We start from the raw sequence: 16,573 nt of genomic DNA, 5'->3' as shown, positions 1-16,573 counted from the left end.
AAAATTTATCCTCAGTATTACTATTTAACACCAGTACATTCACAAGTGAGTTTATGGTGATGTGTCCTATTTAAAGTGATAAGTCTAACTCATAAAGATGTCAAAAAGAAAAACTGTCTTTCCTTTCTTCAGTGGCTCTGTGGGTGTCCCTAGTCCCAGAGGTGTGAGAGCCACCATGGAAAGGCGAATAAATAACAATCAAGTGAAACATTAAGAAGCTAGAAAGAGGTCTCAAACTGTCATCTGAGTAACTGAAATGAGGGGCATGTTTTAAAAATGTATAAATGATGATGAAAAGGGATAAGAAATTATAACATATTTCTGGTGGTTAGTTAGAATGGGAGAAGTCAGTTTTGTTAGAGATTTCCCTCAATCACTCATATTTCAAACCATTAAATTAGTCCCTTGGTGCCTAATTCCTCAAAAACAGTGGATTTTCTTTTTACTCCAAATTTTTCCCTTAGTTTATCTAAAGTTTTTCCAAGTTCCAGACACACTGGTACATATTCTTTTATATGGATATTTTAAAATAATTTTTCCCTTAAAATATATTAAGCCATCATTGAATTTTATTTTTTCTTTCTGGAAACATCTTCTCATTCTTTATAGAATTATGCTCAGGAAAAGTGTTTGGATAAACAAAAGCTGGTTTTATGAAATAACTTGGAATCCTGGCTGTACCGTCTAAAAAGATAACAGCATTCGATTTGGAATGCAGTCTTATTTAGCTTTGAACTATCTCAAAATTTACAGGCATGCAGACTCTACCCCAAACTCATTCCTTTACTGTCTAGTCCAAGGACTGACTTAATAAAGTAATTATACAGCTAAACACAATTTAAGCACATTCCGACTCTTCAGGACAATGTATTCAGACATTAGCACTAGCAAAATCATGATATAATAGTTTTTGCATTGGCAGTGAGCCTCTCATTCGTAAGTACTGTTTTATAAAAATTGCCAACATAGTTTCCTTATTTTTTCTAAGGACATACCTTTATCAACCATCAAACACTGGAGAAACTTATTTTTTTTAAAGAAGGCAATTTTTCAGAACATGGCCTAGATGATGTTCCTTTACTTTTGTTATAGTTTTCATTATATTCCCTCTCCTCTGATTTTTCTCCCAACAATTAAATATCACCATATGTGCGGATTCTCTGATGGAATAGTCTTTCCTCTCTGACTCTAATTATATTAGCACCATCCACTGAGTGGGGAGCAAAAGTGCATTTCCATCTCCAAGGAGGCAGCTGGCCTGACCTATCTGGAATCGATTAGTCAGGGCTGGTGTGAGGGCTCATCCTGCAGGCCATGGCCAGGGCTGGACAGGTGGAAGAAAGGAGTAAAAGGAGTAAAGCAGCCCTCTGAACAGAACAGCAGTAAGGTCAAAATGTCTACATTACATTTCTTCAACAATTAAAAATTATCTCTAAAAAAATGCTCTAGTGGAGCTTCCAGAAAAAGGTGAGATTTTTTTCATACATGTGTTATTGATATCTATCATCTATCTATCTATCTATCATCTATCATCTTTCACTGTGGGCTGTGGTAGGAGTCATTCCATGCTGGGGGTCCAGGTATGAATCTTGAACATCAGCTCTCAGCTGCAGTTTGGAGTGCACTGAAGGCCATGTGATTCTTAGCCTTAATTGTCCCATTCCTGACCAGTCCCTCAGGTGCTACCCACCTGAAAGCCGTCCCTGGATGGCCCTGTCCTCTTAAGCGGGCTTTCCCTAGAGAAGACCGTGTAAAGGATTTAGGTGCATTTGTTTCTTTGAGAGGTGACCTCGGAAAGCACAGGGGGAATGTGGAAGTGTGGCAGGGGAAGGTGAGAAACCAATAAAGGTTCCGTGAGTGAGCCAGTTCCAGCAACACCAAGGGGGCTCCAGCCCACTGGGGACCCTCTAAAAGGGTGTGTTGAGTAAGCTTTGGGTTTGCCCACCAAGGACCAGAAACTGCAGTGTGTACCCACCACTGCCTGTCCCTCACTTGTGGTGTCATTCCTGAGGAGTTGACTTACGGCTTCTGGTCTGGGGCCAGAAAATGCTGGAAGGGTTAGCTCCTGACCCAAATGAGAACTGTCTGCAGTAACCCTTTGTGTGAGTTAGGGGACATGGAAAGATGGTCACCCTTAACCAGTCCGAGAATAGTGACATAGGGCCAGCCAAGCTCTATACATCCCCTGTGGAGCCGAGTCTGTGGTTTTGTGTAGGCATGTGTGTGGTGTGAGCCTGGAGTTGTGGGGATTCATCATCCTTCATGGCGACTGAGCAACCCACAAAGGGAAACTTACCTTGGGAATGGGAATGATGAATCCGGCAGTGATTGTGCACTAAATCATACAGGCCTCACCTTTGTGATTCGGAGATTATATCCAGCATCCACCTTCCAGGAGACCCGCCCTCCTGTTCTCTGCTGGAAATATAGCCCCTCATCACTCAAGGTACCGGAGCCCCAGCCCAGGTTCATCTGCCCTTTTGAAAACATTATTAATGTGCCATAATTAGGTATCCATTCAGATATGGAAGAGCTCTTGAAGGCACCTGGAAAGCCTGACACGACACATTTTAAAGAAAATATTAATCATGGATTTTGTGATCTTTTCTGTGTTGATCATGCCAGTATGGGTTTTCTGTGAGTGAAAAAACTTCTGATAACCAAGGGATATGCAAGTATCACTATATATAGTCATCATATTTGCACACGTACCTTTGTGCACAACTTCAACAAAGTCAAACCATTTTTAAGTTCTACATGTAACCTGCAGGCATATAGTTTTATAAAGCACTTAGGATCAATGTTTTCACCTGATACAAACACCTGTACAGGCTTTTTCTGTGCTCAGTAACACCAGAGCTGCTTGGAGACACGGAGACAGTTCACACACACACACACTGAAATTCACAAAAGTGTTGCGTTAATCCAATATCCAAATTGGTTTTGCATCCTCACTCCCCCCAGCTTCCTGGCTATCCATGCCTGCCATTCCTTTCCAGGGTTTATGTATTTCGTACCTATGGCCAAGCTGCCCCTTGGTAATCAGCCTGAGGGCACAGGGGCAGGCAGGCAGGTGCTCTGAGGGCAGTGGGCCAGGTGGGCGTGTCCTGCTGCCAATTCCCCAGGTTTACAGGGAGTCGTCTTAAAAAGGCCGAGGGTGAGGGGCAGGTGCCGCTTGGGAGCACCTATTGGTAGAATCTTTTCCCAACTCTGAGTTCAGTGACAGCACCAATCAGTAGCTTAAAACTGGGCATGGTGGAAGTATTTATTTACATAGAGGAAGCAAGCACACACTATACATCAGTACCACACTCCTGGACTGTCACCCCCTCTCCAATTGTTAACCATTTACCAGGATACCACTGGCAGTGGCCCTTTTGTATTCCAAGAAAAAGAAGCAGGCCCCTTTTGCTAATACTGTGGTGATCCCAGGTGTATACTCATTGCTGCTATAACCCCTGGTGTGGCCCTGGCATGCCAGGGCAGAGTGGCAGGCAGTGTGGGATCCAGGTGTCCTAGGTGAGGCGCACCCCAGAGCAGACAAGACCACAGTCTGGTGGGCAGCTGTGTTTGCCTCCTAGCAGCTGGGTTGCATGGTGTGGAATTCCCACTTGCAGACTTAAATAAAGGGTTGGCCAAACCCCATTTGCCAGTCTACCTTTTCCTAGCCTCCTCATTTCTAAAGATACTTTAAATAACCACCACACCAGTATACTGGGCAAACTGAGAACAAAGAGAAAGTCCCAGGGGCCCTTTTCGATGCAGTCCTGGGTGGGACAGGCCCACACTCCTCTAAGAGCAACGCCTCCCCCAGGGCTCGGGAGCTAGAGCAAGGCTGGGGAGGCTCTGCCAAGGGGTTCCTGCCAGCTGCTCTTTGTTATCATTTGGCTTAATTACCCTCTTAATTAAAGAGGGTAAGTTGCCTCATTGTACCCACAGGCTAATGGGACAGAAAAATACCTTTGCATTCTTGGAGGAAACTGGATGTTTTTCTATGAGAGAAAATCAACACAGATCAGATTTCAAGTCTTGAGGCGTCAGAATTCAAAGAAAAAAGAATCTTTTCAGAACTCCCTGTGCGCAGCTTAGATTTTAGAGAGACCTCCATTTCATAATCAAGACCTTGTTTTGCAGAGAGCTGGGAAGCTTCCTTAAAATAGGCTGTTCCATTCCTTGTAATAGCTAGATCTGTATTTTGCTCAGTCCTGGCAGTAAAACAAAGGAATAACGGCGATGCACAGATAACTTTAAAGAAAACAAACCACCAAGAAGGCCACCCTTTACCACTGCCTTCAGCTCTCCAACCTTGACCAAAAGTTCTGTAACTCTTTAAACATGGAGTAAGAGAAGAAGGTGGCGATGACTCAACATTAGCAAAAGAAAAGCAACTGGCTGACTTACCATCGGAAATTGCTCTGTATGCTTTATCACCAAACGTATTGTTCCTCAGCATCAAGTTCCACCCTCACTTCTGGCTACGGTTTCACTGGTTCCTAAAGAGGCAGCCCTCGGGCTATCCAATGACGAAAAACGGGAGGAGGCAGGGAAGATGGAGAGCTCCGCAGAAAAGCTTTCAGACCAACTCAGTTTTCTTTTTTCAAAAGAATAGGACAGGGACTTCCGCCAAGATGGAGGCATAGGTGGAGACGCCGTGCTTCCTCACACAACCAAGTTTAGAGACAACTAAATAACAGCAACAGAAAACACAGCCAGAATACAGAAAATTGAACTTTTCAGAAGTCTGTTAACAACAAATTCTTCAGGCTGACCGGTAAGAGGGGCAAAACCAACAGCTGGCGGAGCGGGGTTGCACAGGAAAACTCGGTCAGACGGACTCAGGCGCGCGGAATCCAGGCACAGGGTTGGACCTGGTGGGCAACTAACTCAGCAAGCAATCGCGGGGAAACAGCGAGGGAGCAGGGCTGTGGGTTGACTGTGGTCACGCATTCCTGTGTGGATAGACAAGCAAGGGAGTGGGCAACTGGACAAGAGCCAGCAGCCCCAGCGGAAAGCGGCTCCGCCATTTCCCCGCTCTGACCCCGCCTCCACATACAGCGTCATAATCCAGCGACCTAAGTGGCCCTGCCCTCGTGAACAACCTGAGGCTCTGCTCCTCACCCAGCTGTGAGAAACAGCAGAGGGGGCCGCCATTTCCCCGCTCTGACCCCGCCTTCACATACAGAGTCACAACCCAGAGACCTGGGAGTCCAAGGCTCTGCTCCTCATACTTAATAAGCGCAAACAGACCAAAAATGGCTCAAGAAGATCTCAAAGCCCCAGAGCCTATAAATCTAAGCAATGAAGAAATAGCAAAACTCTCAGATGCACAGTTTAAAACACTGGTGATCAGGATCCTCACAGAACTGGTTGATTATAGCCACAAATTAGACAAACATATGAAGGCGAAACTAATTGAAATGAATGGAATTGCACAGGAAACCAATAGTGATGAAAAGGAAACTGGGACTCAAATCAATGGAGTGGACCAGAAGAAAGCAAATAATGGCCAAACAGAAAAGAGTCAAGAAGCAAGAATTCAAAAAAATGAGGAGAGTCTTAGGAACCTTCAGGACATCTTGAAACACTCCAACATCTGAATTATAGGGGTACCAGAAGGGGGAAAGGAACAGCCACCAGTGGAAAACTTATTTGAACAGATAATAAAGGAGAATTTCCCCAAGCTGGCAAAGGAAATAGACTTCCAGGAAATCCAGGAAACTCAGAGAGTCCCAAAGAAGTTGGACCCAAGAAGAAACACACCAAGGCACATCATCATTACATTAGCCAAGTTTAAAATGAAGGAGAGAATCCTAGAAGCAGCAAGAGATAAGGGGACAGTCACCTACAAAGGAGTCCCCATCAGACTGTCAGCGGATTTCTCAAGAGACCTTACAGGCAAGAAGGGGCTGGAAAGAAGTATTCCAAGTCATGAAATCCAAAGACCTACAAACAAGATTGCTCTATGCAGAAAAACTTTCATTTAGAATGGAAGGACAGATAAAGTGCTTCTCAGATAAGATAAAATTCCAGGAGCTTATCATCACCAAGCCCTTATTATATGAAATGTTAAAGGGACTTATCTAAGAAAATGAAGTTAAAAAAAAAACATGAACAGTGAGAGAACAACAAACTCACAGTTATTAACAACCACACCTAAAACAAAAGCAAACTAAAAGGACAGCTAGATCAGGAGTGGAAACATAGAAATGAAGATCTCAAGGAGGGTTAGCAACAGGGGAGTGGGAGGAGGAGAAGGGGGGAGAAGGTACAGAAAATAAGTAGCATAGACAGTAGATAGAAAATAGATGGGGGGGCAAGAATAGTATGGAAAATATAGAATCTAAAGAACTTGAGACACATGGTCATAAACTAAAGGGGGGTAATGGTGGGGACGGGGGGTAGGGTGGAGGGGAATGAAGGGGGGAACAGAATAACTGTAACAGCATAATCAATAAAAAAATAAATTAAAAAAATTAGAAATTGTCAAAATAATAATAAAAAAAGAATAGGACAGAAAATAATCTGACTAGGCAGGCTTGCTCCAGGAGTCAAAGGTCCAGTAAGAATATTTCACTTAGATTAAATAATGTTCAGCGAGTTCATGTGTTTTCTGTGGACCGAGGGTCTTCAAGATGGTGATGTGGAAGGACACAGCTCCTAGGGTGCTCAAGCCTGGGTCAGAAGGCGACCGAGTGGGAGAACTGAGGGCAGCCTAACAACACCCTGCTTCTCTGCAGAGAGGCTGCGGGAACTGATCGCTCCAGGCCTGTTCTAGGCGACTGTCCCGTCACACCATTCCCTTAACTGTCTGATCCAGAGAGAAGGGAACACCATCTACTGGAAAGGGTCCCTAGGACGTGCAGGACTGGGATAGGAGAGCCTTAAACCATATTTCTGTAAGAATGAATCTTTCTTCTCTAGAGTATTTAGATGAACAGTTTGCTGAAAAACACAAAATTCCCTAAGTAAAAGCTGGGTGTCAATCAGAGAGACCCAATCATAAAGTAGCAGGACCACGTTTTGCTTTTGTTAGGGTTTTAAGACCCTGCACAGGCCCGGATTCTCTAGCAAAACACTTGCCACCATCAACACCAACTTCACAAAATCGCCAACCCTCCCCAACCCCCCTACTTTTTAGCTGATTTCAAAAGCCAAGATGAGTGCTTCTAAGAGGCACAGACATGAAAGACACCTCCACAGGTCCTGTGCCCGCGCTGCTGGAGTTTTCACTGGGAAAACTCTAGGTCAAGCACTGCCCCTGCAGGCCAGCATCCTTTCTCATTAGAAGAAAGACTCAGGTGGAGGATAGGTGGCCCTTTGTAAGTCTTTATTGAGCAGCTATATAAACTGATTTTTACAGTTACTTGCAACCTAAGTCAGGGCAAGTTTTTCTTTAAATCAATATGAATACCCCTACTAAAGCAGACTGAAATTCCTGCTAATGTACAGAAGGGAAAATACTTTTCTTTCTTTTGCTTGGTTTAGACACTAGTTTGTGAACCTAGTTTGGAAAATGCATGTGCAGTAAGTATGAAGTGTTTTAAGGAAAAAAAGATTTATTTCAGTACTGCTCGTAATAAAAAAAAACATTCTGAGAGAGGCTTGGGCAACTTCAAAAGCAAAACTCAAGAATGAAGAATACTGTAGTACAAATTATGGCCAAAAATACTGTATTTTTAACCAGCAAGATAATTGGGGCATTATTGTACAACATTAGGTGTTTTCTTTTTGCAAAACTAACTCCCGTCCCCAAACAGTAGACAATACATGCATTTGAATGACATTGTAAGAACAGTAAATATGATTCTTTTAAATACTGCAAGTTAAAAATGTTTTCTGACAAAACTCCCTAAATATGTGTGTCTAGGAAGGGTTCCCCAGGGTGATGACGGGTGAGGATTCCAGCAAGAGCTGCATTTAGAGAGTTCTTCCAGGAAAAGAAGCCCACCAGGAACGTGTTTCTGTCAACGTAACCTGAACGAAGTCACACAGTCATTTTCTATCTTTGTTCCTCAACTTAAAAATATTCTACCAAATATCTTCTTCCCTGTTGTTCTACTGTCTACTATAGCTTGTACAAAAATCAGAATTCCCTTACCCATGTAAGATCCAATTTCATCCAATAGGTGTCTTAATAACATGTAAATGTCATTTTTGATCAGTTGGAATCGTGTGGGGAAATGAAGTTACATCAGAGCAAAGGGACGTAAGAAGGAAATGAGTATCTGAGCACCTACTATGTGCTAGGTGGTATGCACACTTGGGACAGATGATTCTAGAGGCAAGTGTGTTATTGAAAGGGCACCGGTAGTTGGAAAGAGAGGCAGGAAATGGTTTTTCTGAGAGAAATAAATGACAAGGTGAGACTCTGTACTAAGTAGCTACTAAACGGCAGGTGTTTAGCTCCAAAAATCTCTAGCTAATGACATACATACAACTAGGCCATTTCTTTTCCTAATTGGATGGAACCAAAATGAAATCCCAAAGACATAGTTACCAGGACAGATCTATTAACACTACATATGCTGGAAATATGTAAAGAGAGATAAACATACAATATTATGCACTTTAATTTTTGTGTGTTTCTAACCAAAGATATATCTTTGGAAGAAAGTATTTATGTATACCAAGCATAGCTTATTTGTATCAATTGAAATGTTGTCAATTACCAATTATGTTGTCAATTACCAATTAAGTGGTTTGAAAACCTTAAGAAGAGCAGCAATATACATTACAATATTTGGGTACACTTTATTTTTATATGGGTTAACATTCTGCTATATTTCATTTCATTCATTCTTTTTTTAAGAAACTGAAAACAAAGGGAAATTGAAGGTAATTTGAAAGTTATTTCCAACCAATATCTGAGTCTTGCAGTATTTCATTATGCAGCCCTTTCTTCCCATTATTTTAAATTTTTTTGCAAATAAGTCATTTTGACCCAAATCCAGCATAAATAGCATTTCACCGATTCCTAACTTAAGACAACTACAATTTACAATCGTGTGGCAGTATAAATTTTAAGATTACAGTTCGTACACCTTGACAATCAAGATAGTCTGAAGTACAAAAAGTAAATTGTCCTTTAGCTGAACTACCTTTTTAAAATATTAGACCTGCTAGTTAATCTACAAAAAAAAAAATACAAGTTTCAGGTGTTCTTCAAATACCTTCTGTAGATGTCATCGGCTAGTAAACAACATAGGCAGGTTCCTAAGAGGATTTTCCCCCCAGTTCATTGGTGACATTCAACAGAGCTCTTTCTATGGAAATGTTTTTAAAAAAACACTGACAACTTGGAGGGGACAGACGTATTCACTTTTGAATGGGTGTGCTATTTCCCTTTGTTTCAGGTATGAGGCACAAACTTCTGAATTTAAGCTCTGTAAGGCATAGTACAAACCTCCAATTTACAAATAAGGATTTCTCTGTGGGTTGGAACTGCTGTGTCACGCAAAAAAGGGGAAAATCATCTGTAAACTGGTACACTGCGATGTGTTGAGTGAGTCATGAAATGGCTGCTTGCCTCGGTATGCTGAAGAAAGGGTTTTTGTTTTTGTTTCTGAGTAAGACATGCCCAAGTCACCATAAAACTTGCCACAGGCCTCTGTTACCTAAGCATCGACAGGAGTCCAGTGGTACACGCTTATAACGCTTGCAATCACAATATAATATAAAGCATGAGTAAACTTTGTTTTTATACAAAACTGAAAAGAATCCCTTCCCGCCCCTAGCCCCTTCAATAAAACCCCGAACAAAGAAACAAAAAAAAAAAAAGAAAATCCTTTAGCTTCGATTGACTAGTGTGGATACAATTAGGTTTCCAGGCATCGCTGCAGCTAGGGTGATCAATATTTTCCTTTCTCAAGAGAAGGGATCTTGTCATGCACCCTAAGACAAACAGTGAGGCCCCAAACCCCAATTCTGCATAGCAATTCCATCCCAATTTCATGAAGACAAATAGAACAATCTTTCCCTGTTTCGCTCAGCTTCTTCTGAGCTTTGAGATCAGGTTTAATCAACTACAATCTACTATAGCTCTATTAAATAGAATATCTTGATTCCCTACAACTGTAACACTTATGATCTTGTGATGAGGTTTTCTCTATACACTGTAGGCCTTCAAATGTTTACTTTTTTTTTTTTTTTTTTTTTCTGCACCAAATTTAAGACTGCCCTTTCAGGCAAGCAGTGGTCTCTAGCTGTTAAAACATCTCCTTAGTGGGTCACAATAGCTTCTAAAACTGCCTTTCTAATAAAGGCCATCAGAGAGGTAATACTAAACTGTGCATTTGCCAAGTAAGAATATGATTTGTATAAAAGCTCATATTCCAATCCTACATCAAATGGCAAAAGTTCTACAAAGTTGGTTTCCATGTTTGTATAAAAGCTCCAGCTGATTTTATGTATTTTGCTATGAAATTACCTTTGGGTCTTATAATCAGTATACCTCTGCTCAGGAATGTGCAAATGGTTTTAGACAGCACGATGCTAGTACCGCTCTGTACGACAGTAAGATTTTTTTTTTCTTTTCTAAATGGAAAAAATAATATCCCTAGTCAGAAATAAACTGACAAATTTACATTCTCCTCTCTTAAAAAAGTAAATAAAATAACATTATTCAAAATGTGAATTAGCTATAAGACATACAATTACATAGATACATATCAATACAGCACATTCAATCCGCCAAAAAATTAATGATCACAAAGCCAGTATGGATGCTACAATATCAAGAGAGAGATGTATGTACAATGATTAGAGCTTTCATAATTGCACTATACCTACAGGCAGTCTGTTTCTGAATTAAATTACAGGTGCTTCTGAGCAAGGAAAAAAAGTAACCTGTGTTGTTTGAGGCTGGGAGAGTGAAGAATGAGAACATTTAATTACTGTTTAGTAACTCTGGTAACTCATCTAATAAGCCGTTCATTTTCTCCCTCCCCTTCGTTGTTCCAAGAGAGTGATTTATATGGAAGTTGAGACTTGTGCCGAATAGTATTACAGTTAGAACGAGCCCAGTGTCATGGCCTAGTTCTAACTTCCCAGCAGGTTGAAAACAAACCATGTTTTATTTTCTTAAACCATGTTTCAACTAAAGCTGCTCCACAGAAGAGCTCATCCATGTATGTACGGTATTTTTTTGCATTTGTTGAAAATTGCACATAGAGAACTCAAAACATCTCTCTTAGTAGGTTCAGGTACATAAATACACATTTTACAGAACAATGAGAGGTTACTTTTGAGTTAAGTCCACAAATCTTCCTTAAGTTCGAACTTAACTAGTCACCAGTATAAAAAGATCCCAAGGTGGCAAACTAGAATAGCTTCAGAGTTTGCAAACTGAAGTTTCAGAATAACACTATCAATCAATGTTCTTGGCAGACTTACTCAACTTTAAGCATGTAAAGAGAGTAAAACTGGCTTCAAATGAAGAGACACAAGCAAATTCCACGTTGCATCACAGAAAACACTGTCCACACTGCCGATTTGGACACACGACATGGAACGTGAAGACTGAACAATGTAATTAAGGTCAAAGAAAAGAATGGACCGTGAAAATCAAATTTACAGTTACCAAATGTTTGGCAATTGGTGTTTCAGGTTCATTCTCAAGCCAATCACTTTAGGCTTCACAGTCTTATTCACCTGCATTTTAAGACACCGGCTTTTTTATTTGAAGTTCTTCTTATTCTGTTTTACAAAAAGCCAGGTTTGGCAACACATACCCATAATAAAAGTCATCGAAAAACTGTGGCCCGAACACTAAGGAAAAAAGGGAGGAAAAGTCTTAACCAAAAGAAAACAATGAAGAGCAACCTATGGAAAGGGCCTGGGTAGCAGCCATTGGGGTAATGTAGTGTCTGTTGGCATCTTTTTTGGCATCTGCAATTTAAAGAACAGAGGGTGGGAAAAAAGAAAAAGCGAGGAAGGCAGGCCTGACAATGGCACGTGGCATTCCAAAAGGAAGGACGCCTCCTGCGTGGCTCCGCCCGCTCCTTACCGACTTCCACACCTTTCTCTGAGCGACCAAGCTAGGGCTGAAGGCAGAAATCCAAGAGAAATGAACTTAACTGTGAGATGGGCTTCCAGCCCAAAGTGAGGCAAGACAATATAGTTATATAAAAAGCTCTATGTGTGTATCCAGAGCAATACGTTTAAAACCATAGTATTAATACTTATAATCCTTCAGCAAAAACTACAAACTGTTAAGCTGATGTTGATGGCTTAAGTCAAATAACGTTGTCCTGACGGTTTCATTTGAGAGAAAACCCTGACCAAGAATGGAACTAGGATAAAGGCCATTGTAATCGGGGAAAAATCAGGAGGGTAAAAAGAAATCAGCTTTGTTTTGCTCAATAGAAAAAGAGAGAGAGGGAGAGGGTGGGGGGAGAGATGGAGAGAGAGAGAGAACTCTTCTGAGTGCAGGACCGAGAATTTAAAATACATTGAGTCACGATTTTGCCTAAAAAAAAGATAGAGAGGAAATGTGCTGGGACTGTACTTCAGCATCCTGTTTTTCCTCTGAATAGTTTAAATAAAATCATAATATTTACTACAAACTCTGTGGACACGCTCACACAGAGTCCAGGACGGCAATAAATTAGTATTATGCAAATTGTTTTCCACAGAAATACAGTCCCTCTTGTATAGCTTCAATAGCCCACCAAGGAAGGGAAGGGCGGTGTCGAGGAGGCACAATTAGACCAGATTGTACTCCTTCAGGTTCAACTGGAGGATGGTGTCCTTGACGGCAGCAAAGACAAAGCGGATGTTCTCGGTGTCTGTGGCGCATGTGAAGTGGGAGTAGATAATTTTGTCACTGTCTGGGTTCAGGTCCACGAACATCTTCAGGATGAATTCTCGAGCTGCCTGGGCATCTCTCTGGGGTCCTGTTGGCCAAGGGAAGAGAGGAACAGTTCATTAGTTGATGCATTAATGCATTTGCTCAATAAATGCTTATTGACTCTATGGCCATGAAAGGACATCTGTATTGCATCTTTTTAAAGTAAGGTACCTGTATCTTTTTTCAATTCCAGTTGACATGTATTAGTTTCAGATGTATAACATAATGACTAGACATTTATATAACTTATGATGTGATCACCCCAGTAAATTTAGTACCCATGTGATACCACACACAATTATTACAATATTGACTATATTCCCGATGCTGTACTTTAACATCCCTTTGACTATTTTATAACTGGTAATTAAGTACTCTTTAATCTCTACACCTTTTTCACCCATCCCCCAATCCTCCTCCCATTTGGCAACCATGAGCTTATTTTCTGTATCTATGAGTTTTGTTTATTGTTTTTTAGATTTTACATACAAGCAAAATCAAGTGGCATCTGCCTTTCTCTGTCAGACTTATTTAATTTTCCATCTAGGTCCATCCATGTTGCTGCAAATGGCAAGATTTCATTCTTTTTATGACTGAGTAATATTCCTCTATCTATCTATCTATCTATCTATCTATCTATCTATCTATCTATCTATCTATCTATCTATCATCTATGAACCACATTGTTATCCATTCATCTACTGACGGATACTTAGGTTGCTTCTGTATCTTGGCTATTGTAAATAATGTTGCAATAAACACAGGGCCAAATATATTTTTCTGAATTAGTGTTTTGAATTTCTTGGATAAATACCCAGAAGCAGAATTACTGGGTCACAGGACAGTTATTTTTAATATTTTGAGGACCCTCCTTACTGGTTTCCATAGTGATTGCACCAATTTTCAATCCTACCAACAATGCATGTTGTTTGTTGATTTATCGATGGTATTCTGACAAGTGTGAGGTGATATCTCATTGTGGTTTTAATTTGCATTTTTCTGGTGGTTAGTGATGTTGGGCATCTTTATTGGCTATCTGTATATCCTCTTTAAAGAAATGTTTCTTCAGGTTATCTGCCCATTTTTAAATTAGATTATTTGGTTTTTGGTGTTAAGTTGTTAGGAGTTCTGCATGTAGATTGATTACAATCATCTTCCCCCCAGACAACAAGTGTTGACAAGGAAATAGAGAATAGACCCAATCAAAATGAAAAACTTTGTGTATTAAATGACATTATCAAGAAAGTAAAAATGAAATATAAAGAATGGGAGAAAATATTTGTAAATCACAATTTGATAAAAGGTTAATATAAAATATGTATCTATAGAATATAGATTTCTCCTGCCCTGGTTGAGTAGCTAAGTTGGTTGGAGCTTTGTCCCAATGCACCAGGGTTGTGGGTGTGGTTCCCAGTGAGGGCACATACAAGAATTAACCAGTGAATGCATGAATGGGTAGAACAACAAATACATGTCTGTCCCTCTCTCTAACCTTCCTCTCTGAAAAATGAGTAAAAATTTTAAAAAGAATATATATTTCTCCAAAGAAGATATACAAGTGGCCAATAAACACAATATATTCAACATCATTAATCTTTGCAGGAATGCAAATCAAAACCAGTGAGACTACTACTTCCCATCTATTAGAATGACTGTAATTAAAAAAAGTAGAAAATAGCAAGTGTTGGCAAGGATGTGGAGAAACTTGAACTCTTGTGCATTGCTAGTGGGAATGTAAAATGGTGCAGCCACTGTAGAAAACAATTTGGTGGTTCCTCAGAAAAAAACCAACAAAAAACAAAAAACAAAAAAACCCATACAATTACCACATGACCCAGCAGTTATATTCCTAGATATTCAGGGGATGGCAAAGTAGGTTTGCAGTTGTTCATATAGAAAAAATACAGGAATACACTGTTTCCCATACTCACAACTGTAAACCTTCTTTTGCCTCTTACACATACTTGTACATCACTATTCATTGCTGCATAGTCAGAACAGCCAAAAGGTCCAACAACAGAGGAATGGATAATCACAAAGTAGTATACACATGCAGTGGAGTATTATTCAGCCAGAAAAATGAAGTTGATAGACTTCACAACATTCATGAACCTTGAAAACATAAAACCAAGTAAAATAAGCCAAACACAAAAGAACAAAAATAGCATGATTCCACTTAGTATAAGTGGAATATATAAGGTACTTAGAACTGAAATTTTGGTCAACGATGAACAAAGCTGGTCTATTGATTTAAAAAGTGCCATAATTAAAAACGGTATTAAATATATGTAAACAAAATTATTTACTGTCCTTTTTTAATGTATTATGGTTAAGTTACTAATTTCATAGCAATAATAAAAATGTAACTAAATCTAGTAGACTATTAGCTGGGAATATTTCTCATTTTCATCAAAGAACACTGTCTTTCTACCTTGTGAATGAATGAACTTAGATATGATTTTGTACTTACCCCATTTGAAAAAAAGGGTCCACCTATTTTTCTTTCTTTTTCTTCTAAAGAATATAAGAACTAGACTCAAGTTCATTAAAGAGCACTTGGAGTGTGTTATGTTTTTAAGTATAAATTATGCTATCGGAATAAGCATAAACTACAAAGATATCATTAGAACTATCAAAGCAGAAAGAGAATTCCACAGTCTCTGAACAATTTTGCAATTCAAGTCCATGTGGAAATGATAATTTCCCTCCCTAAAGAGAAATATGGAAATGGCATTCATTATGATTAAGACCTTGTAAGTGCAGAAATGTGGAAGTGTGAAATTTACAATACTATAAATATGTTTATTATAAAAACATCCCTGCAGAGTGAGTAGCCTGCAGTTTTATCAGTCTTAGCTCATCTTCCAAGGGCTTTGAATTTTGTGAAATGACAGCTGCATCTGCTTTGTGGATAACACTGTGTCTTTCTGCCATGGCAAAGTCCTATGTGCATTACATGGTTCTGGGGGAGATTTAAACATCATCTTCAGATGTTAAGACATTCACAATGGGCATATGATGGAAGGAAAATACTCACAGTGATGAGGAATGTGAGGAAAATATGACAAAGGAGATCAGGAAGATGTTGCATAGGGGGAGAGGGAGAAAAAGTTTTTGTTTTTTGCAGAAAAACACAAGCAGTGTATGATGTGACCACGCGTGCTGTGCGGAGCAGCTCGAGCCTCAGGGGGTGGGCTGTGCTGGGTCCACCTTCCACCATCCTGAACGGGAGCAGCCAGGACCGCAAAGTGGCCCCACACGTGGGCACTACGCATTGGGGGGGGGGGGGGGGGTGGCATCACTTCTCATCTGCAGATTCTCACCCAATTCCGAGAAAGATTATGGGTCCCTCTTCCCAGGGGTGTGAGGCCAGCACGTATGTTTCGGTGTAAGCCAGACGCTGTGTGCTAATTTCATGTGGGCTGATGTCGTGTTTAAAGAGCTAGCCTGCTGCTGTGGGAGAGCATGTCGAGGACACACTAAGTGGGTTCCTTCTGCGGTTTTCTCAGGGAGCCTTAGGAATACAGTTGCAGGCATGTGTGACTCGGTGGCAGGTTACTAGCGAACTGAAAGAGGTAAAAGTGAAAACCCTGCTGAAGCCAGGAATGTGTTTTTAAAGAAACAGTGCACAAGGAAAATGTCCTTGGAGAAGGGATGGAGAACACGCCATCAACGAAAACGGTATTATCTCTAATCCTTGATAACACCCGTGACCATTTCTCCTTT

The 16,573-nt window shown here is 40.4% G+C and overlaps 1 protein-coding gene across 1 annotated transcript in view; it reads right to left on the bottom strand.

Moving 5' to 3' along the window:
- Positions 1-7,653: 7,653 nt before the first annotated feature.
- Positions 7,654-16,573, bottom strand: part of LOC119052107 (guanine nucleotide-binding protein G(q) subunit alpha) — a 270,598-nt gene continuing 261,678 nt past the window's right edge. Inside the window, exon 7 of the mRNA XM_037149107.2 lies at positions 7,654-12,893. Within this exon, the coding sequence (XP_037005002.1) occupies positions 12,703-12,893 (191 nt within the window). The 3' untranslated portion in view covers positions 7,654-12,702. The remainder of the gene's footprint in view (positions 12,894-16,573) is intronic.

Source organism: Artibeus jamaicensis, unplaced genomic scaffold, assembly GCF_021234435.1.
Source record: "Artibeus jamaicensis isolate MK-2021 breed Jamaican fruit bat unplaced genomic scaffold, CSHL_Jam_final scaffold_1964, whole genome shotgun sequence".
NCBI classification, from domain to species: domain Eukaryota; kingdom Metazoa; phylum Chordata; class Mammalia; order Chiroptera; family Phyllostomidae; genus Artibeus; species Artibeus jamaicensis.
The sequence above is the reverse complement of the archived record's forward strand: the minus strand, read 5'-3'. Positions and strand labels throughout refer to the sequence as shown.